Genomic DNA, 6,043 nt, shown 5'->3' with positions numbered 1-6,043 from the left:
AGTGGAATGCAAGATGCAAATATTTAATTTCTCTCTCTCTCTCTTTGAAGCCCCTTCCAGCAGGTTGGAGTTTTCTGTACCTCACAAAACAATAAGATTGTCAGACTTTTCTCCCTCTCAGTTTTGGGCTGAATTCAGTAGTTGAAATTCAGGATGTGGTTCCTCATGTCAGAAGTACAAAAATGACCTTGTGAAGAAAATATGACTGCAGTGGCTGCCTCTTCCAGCATGGAAAGAAATTTCCTGCTGCTTTAGGGTGGAGAAGTATCTGAATATGAAGTCTGAATTTTGTTTTTCCTCCTATGACACCAAGAAGGGTCAACAAGAAATTAAAATTCAGATTTAATTGTCTGAAAAAGGTGAGGTGAAGGAAGCACTTGTCTAATATCATCTGACTTTAAGTCTAAAATAAAGTGTAATATCACAGAATGTAAAAGAGTCAGTAATAAAATAATATACATTAAATATTCTTCTTACTACTGCTAATAGGAACATACAGACAGGGTTTCTCATTTACCAAAGGCCTTTGTAAATGACCTGATTCTAAAGAGCTTTTTTTTTTTGTAGATATTGTAAACATTTAGAATTTCTAAGGCTAAAAACAGGCACAAGTCTTCCATAAACAGTTATTATTCCTAAAAGCATTAAGGAATATATTCCAGATCTGCTATTCCTTTTGATAACAACAGAATTAATTGAAATATAACATTATAATTCACAACATAGATTCTTAATAAAAAAAGAAATACAGCTTAACCCTGACGACAATTATTTAATATATAGGGAATACTTTTTTTTTCTTTTTTCTTTTTAATTATCTAGTACATCAAAATGACATTTCCAGAATCTTTGTGCTGGGTGTGACTCAAATTTTATAAAGTTGAAAGAGCAACTAAAACATTTCTAAGAGGGTAAAACTGTAAGGTCAGCTTTAGTAGCACCCCAGATTCCCAAAACTGCAGGAAAAAAATCTGCAATTCCATCCTGAAGCCACGTGGTTGGTGGCACCTTTCAGCAGATGTTCAGCCACTCCCCTCCATCCTTTCCATGAGGTGATTTTGTTTTGTGCCTCGTTAAGGTACCTGAGCCAACAGTCTCATTTCAGGCTGGTTTGTCAAGTTTCCAGAGGTTTTCCCAACCCCTGCCCAGCAGGCTGATCCCAGGGAATGTGAGCAGCAACACAAGTGCCAGGAGCATTTGTCCTCCAGGAGTCCTCTCACCCCTCACTGTGCCACCACGACTCACCAGCAGGTGATCTTGAGAGGACATTTGTCCTCTAGGAGACCTTTCATCCCTTTGCTCTGCCAAAACTCACCTGCAGGTGATCTTGAAAGAGTATTTGTCCTCTAGAAATCCTTTCATCCTTTGCTCAGCCACCACAGCTCACCACCAGATGATTCTGAAAGAACATTTCTCCTCTAGGAGTCCTTCCATCCTTTACCACAACTCACCAGCAGACGATCCTGAAAGAACATTGGTCCTCTACAAATCCTTTCACCCTTTTGCTCTGCCACAACTCAACCAGCAAGTGCTTTTGAAAGAACATTTGTCCTCCAGGAGTCCTCACACCCCTCAGTCTGCCACCACAACTCACCAACAACCCACCAGCTGGGCTCCAAAGAACATTTCTCCCGTAGGAGTCCTTCCATCCCTCTGCTCGGCCACAACTCACCAGCAGCTCGTCCCCAACGCCCGTTTCTCCTGCGGGAGCCCTCCCATCACCACCAGGTGATCTTGAACTCGTAGATGGGGCGCTTGCAGTAGTAGTGGTTGATGAGGTGCTTGTCGCAGACGCCGATGCACTGGTGGTCCACGGCGATGCCGCGCGCCGACAGGTCGCTGACGATGCAGTGCAGCAGGTCGTAGACATCGGCCACGGCCTCCCAGGGCCCGAAGGACACGTCCACCTCGCAGTGGTGCTCAAAGAGCTTGGCCTCGCTCTCGCTGCGCTCGAAGCGCAGGGAGTTGAAGTGGGGGCACTCGTAGGGAGTGATGGGCATCTCCTCCTTGAAGACGCACACCTTGAGCTTGGCGAAGCGCGCCTTCCTCTGCATGGCGCGCAGCTTGGCGATCTCCACGATGCGCTCCAGGTGGTCTAGGACAGAGACACGGGCCCTGAGCATCCCAGCACAGCACAGGGGAAACACCAAAGCATCATTTCACGGTTCAGGGCAGCTGTTCTCAGCGTGATGTCAGCAAAATAGAGAGTAATCAAATCGATCTCGGTTATCTGGTAGCCTCATTATCACTACAAGGCCGAGTTTATTCAGTTGTAAGTCCTGGCAGAATAAATGCAGATAAACCCTCTCATTTAATAACATCACAGCCTAATCTTGCTCCCATTTAAACATAGAAATCCACACGCTGGGATGCACCAGGATAACCCAAACAGCATGAAAAAAATACAGAATAAACTTCCCAACTGTAACAGGAACATTTTGGGAGCTGAGAGCAGATTGAATGAATGTGGAGGCCACAAAGACCCAAACAGCACGAAAAATACAGAATAAACTTCCCATCAGCAATGGGATCAGTTTGGGAGCTGAGAGGAGACTGAAAGCACGAGGTTTAACCCTGGAATCCCATTAGAAGAAACAGTCAGTGCTACTTGGATTATTTACCTTTGTAATATGGCATTAGGCCCAGGAAAGCTTGTCTAACTTTTTCTCCTTTAAGAGGCTGGATATCCTCTAGATTGTCTAGCAAAGGTCCTATGGAATAATACTGAGCTTCCTTGTACACTGACCTCACTCGCTCTCGGGGGGGCAGGTCACCAGATCGTAGGAAATTTAGTATGTCTCTAAAACAACAAAAAAAAAAAGGCAAAAATATCATTAACAAACACATTTCTGCCAAAACTGCTGCAGGTGGGAGAGGAGAGGAAATGCTGGATATTCATTGTTTGCTCTATTGAGACAGTAACTGAAATAAATGAGCCATACTCCCAACATTTGTTTGTAAAACCGTTTGCCACGTTCAGGTTTCCAAGCCATCATTTCACTCTTTGCTCAGTTGATGCCAAAACTCATTTGAAAAAATATCAGTGGATTTTAAACCAAACATTCAGTGTGGAGGAAACCATTTGTAACACAGAAGAGGCCGGAGTGTTCCATGGGAAAGAGTTTGTGGTCACTGCATTTCAAATTTAGGTCTGAGACAAAATAAACCTCTGCATTTTCCCAGAGAATCATATTAATGGACATTTAATTCCACACAGAACCAGCTGAACCAATGGGACATCTGCAAAGGAGCTTTCTCTTCACAGATCAGGGCCATTTACAAAATAAAAAACAGAATTTTTTTAAAAGAGAGAGAGAACATTTCCTTGCTGAAACACTGTTCAGCAACAGAATCTTTTGACAGGGAAAGAAATCACTTTGTAAGTGTTAACCAACAAAATCCTTATCAAGTAAACAAAATAATCACTTTGTAAGTGTTAATCAAGAAAGCCTTATCAAATAAAAGAAACATTACTGAATCTTAGAATGACAACAAATACAGCAGGTGCTAACTTGGCTCTCTGCTCCACCTCTATTTTAAATTGAGGTTGATAACATCATAAATTAATTGATTTTCCAACAATTACCTCATGTAAAGACACAATTATCTTAGAATAAACACAGTGGCTTTATCTATCTCTGTCCCAGATTATGGTACAACCCAAAAGTGCTTTGAAAATAATTTAATGTTTTCTGTTAAAGACAATAAGGAAATGTCTATAAAGGAGCAACAAGAAATCTGGGATAAATTGCAATGTGTGGTTTGGGCAAAGACCTGAACCTTTTTTTAACAATCTCACCCCAATTCAAACTGAGCATTAGTAATCATGGTTAGTTTAATTAAAATAAAATAAAAGCTGAGCACTTAGGAAGGAATCCTGGAGGTGAAGGAATATGGCACTACCAACAAAAATAATTTAGAAAAAGAAATTCTTTAAAACCTTGTGGGGTTTTTTTAGCAGTTATACCCTGTTTAAAGATTGAAAACATTGTATTTTCAACTATATAGGAATCCTAGATTAATTCATCCCATTTCCTCTTCCTTTACAGAAACTGAGTATCAGTTAAAACCCAGTGTTGTGCAATGGATTTTCCTATGTAAAGCAAACTTCTTTAGACCATCAAAACAACTTGATACCTCGAAAGGAGATACTCTAGGGGAGACAATGCCCAGATTCAGGGCATTTCTTGGTTTTCCTCTGCCTTTGCAACAACCAGCAAAGAGTTTTTAACTGCACTTACTCCTGTGATGCTTTGAAGGCGCGTCATGTTAAACGCTGCACAAATACAATTTAAGGGAAAAAAAAAACCTGCAAAAAATAAGTTTAAAGGTAAGTTTTCAGTAAGAACTTTGCACGCTCGCCCCGAGGACGTGTACATACCCAAAGTAGGTGCCATCCCTGTCGATGAAGTACCTGCCCTCGGCGTCGGTGGGGATGTAGTGCCTGCCACTGAACATGGCTGCCAGCATCGTGTCCTCGTACCTGCGCAGCGTCGACAGTCTGGTGGTGAAAAACATCCCCCCCACGTTCAGCGGGACCACCTCGGGGAACTGCAAAAGCAACCAGGACATCAGCAAGGAGCCTCAGGTCCTCTGCAGGTGACAAAAGGCACGGCTCGCAAAAGGTATTGGCAGTTTGCCACCGTGGGGGAAATGTGTGGGTTCTGTCCCGCTGCCACAGGTCAGGGAGCTTTGAGGGGTGAAAATTTGGATGCTTTGGCTGCTGGGAGGAATGAGGTTTGGGAGGGGTTTAATTGTAGCTGGGAATCTGAAAGAGCAGAAATCACTCAGCTGGAATAGCAAATGTTTGAGATATTCATGTCTCCTCTTGGCTCTTTTGGGGAGAGGAAAGAACAAAACAAGAACCTTTGCCCAGCCTTACACAGAGAGGAAAAAATAAAGGGAAGAAATCTTAGGTCAATCTTGGGACTTGCACCCTGCTGGTTCCTTTACAACCAGACTATACCAGATACTGAAAAAATTTTGTATTTCTTTACATCAGGCCTAAAATCTTACTATCACACCCCCGCATGCCTTAAGCACCACAATAAACACTTCATTGCACGTCTCAAGTCCAAACCTGGACGGAACTTATAAGTAAAGCTGCCGAGCTACTCAAATAAATTCAAAAGACTTCGTTTTATTCAGATTATTCAGTGAGCTGGGTATCCACAAGGAAACCCCGAATTCCTCAGCACCTCGGCAGCGTGCGCTGCCCTGACCACCCCATCCCGGGTGAGCCCTTACCTGCTGCGGCAGCAGCGGCAGCGCTTGTCCCGCCTGGGTGGCGGTGGGAGTGGCCGGCTCTTGGAAATCATCCTCTGCATCCGAGCTCGACATGGCATCATCCGGGGTGGCGCTGGCTTTGCCCTGCCCCGTGACTACCACCATCCCTCTGGCTCTGCGGAGCAGCTCTGCTGGGCAGGAGGAGGCCGTGGCAGTGCTGAAGGGAGACCCAGATGGATACGGGGAATTAGCCGCCGGCGGCCGGGCGCCGCTCCCGGGGGAAGGGGCTGCGGGCAGGAACGCCGCGGGCACAGCCGCCGCCGGGCCCTCCAGCCGCCGAGCCGCTGCAGGGGCCGGGAAGAGCCCGGCATCCATTGGCTGCACGGTGCACGGAGCGATTGGCTCCGGAGCGCTTTGGCAGGAAAATGTCATTTGCTGGGAGAATTTGGGTGGCCGCTGTCGCAGCCTGTCCCCCGCCAGGGGCGGGCCGCAGGAACACGGCCCTGCCAGGGGCGGGATGCAGGGACGCGTCCGTGCCACATTGGTGCCAGCCCGGCTCCGTCTGTCACCTTCAGCCGCCGGCCGGCAGCGGGGCCGGGCTCCGGAATTCCCGGGGAAATGGGAAAACCGGGATTTCTCACCAGCCGGGGGCAGCGGGCGTTTCCCTGCCGCTGCATCACATCGCACCACACCAGACACAAATATTTAACTCTCCTTGCCACGCTGCTGATTGTCAACGGCATTTAACACGCACAAGGCTTCTCAGCCCGTCCTCAAGAGGAGAATGGGATGTACTGACAAACTGCACGATAAAAAT

At 45.9% G+C, this 6,043-nt stretch overlaps 1 protein-coding gene across 1 annotated transcript; it reads right to left on the bottom strand.

Annotated features, from left to right (window-relative positions):
* Positions 1-322: 322 nt before the first annotated feature.
* KCTD7 (potassium channel tetramerization domain containing 7) lies at positions 323-5,452 on the bottom strand. Its single transcript, XM_066333275.1, has 4 exons — positions 5,248-5,452; positions 4,382-4,551; positions 2,622-2,800; positions 323-2,095 (listed from the first exon to the last, which is right to left on the bottom strand). The coding sequence occupies exons 1-4, from the start codon at positions 5,389-5,391 to the stop codon at positions 1,719-1,721; spliced, it is 870 nt and encodes a 289-aa protein (XP_066189372.1). The 5' UTR covers positions 5,392-5,452; the 3' UTR covers positions 323-1,718.
* Positions 5,453-6,043: the final 591 nt, after the last annotated feature.

Source organism: Sylvia atricapilla, chromosome 20 (assembly GCF_009819655.1).
Source record: "Sylvia atricapilla isolate bSylAtr1 chromosome 20, bSylAtr1.pri, whole genome shotgun sequence".
Classification (NCBI taxonomy): Eukaryota; Metazoa; Chordata; class Aves; order Passeriformes; family Sylviidae; genus Sylvia; species Sylvia atricapilla.
Note: the sequence above shows the minus strand (reverse complement) of the source record. Positions and strands in the feature narration are given on the sequence as shown.

Bases quoted from the DNA above. Each gene is read 5' to 3' on its own strand.
- KCTD7 (XM_066333275.1), bottom strand. From the start codon at position 5,391: ATGGTGGTAGTCACGGGGCAGGGCAAAGCCAGCGCCACCCCGGATGAT. The intron at 4,552-5,247 runs GTAAGGGCTCAC...TTGCTTTTGCAG, and splicing joins TGCCGCTGCTGCCGCAGCAG to TTCCCCGAGGTGGTCCCGCT. The intron at 2,801-4,381 runs GTATGTACACGT...TTGTTGTTTTAG, and splicing joins AGGGATGGCACCTACTTTGG to AGACATACTAAATTTCCTAC.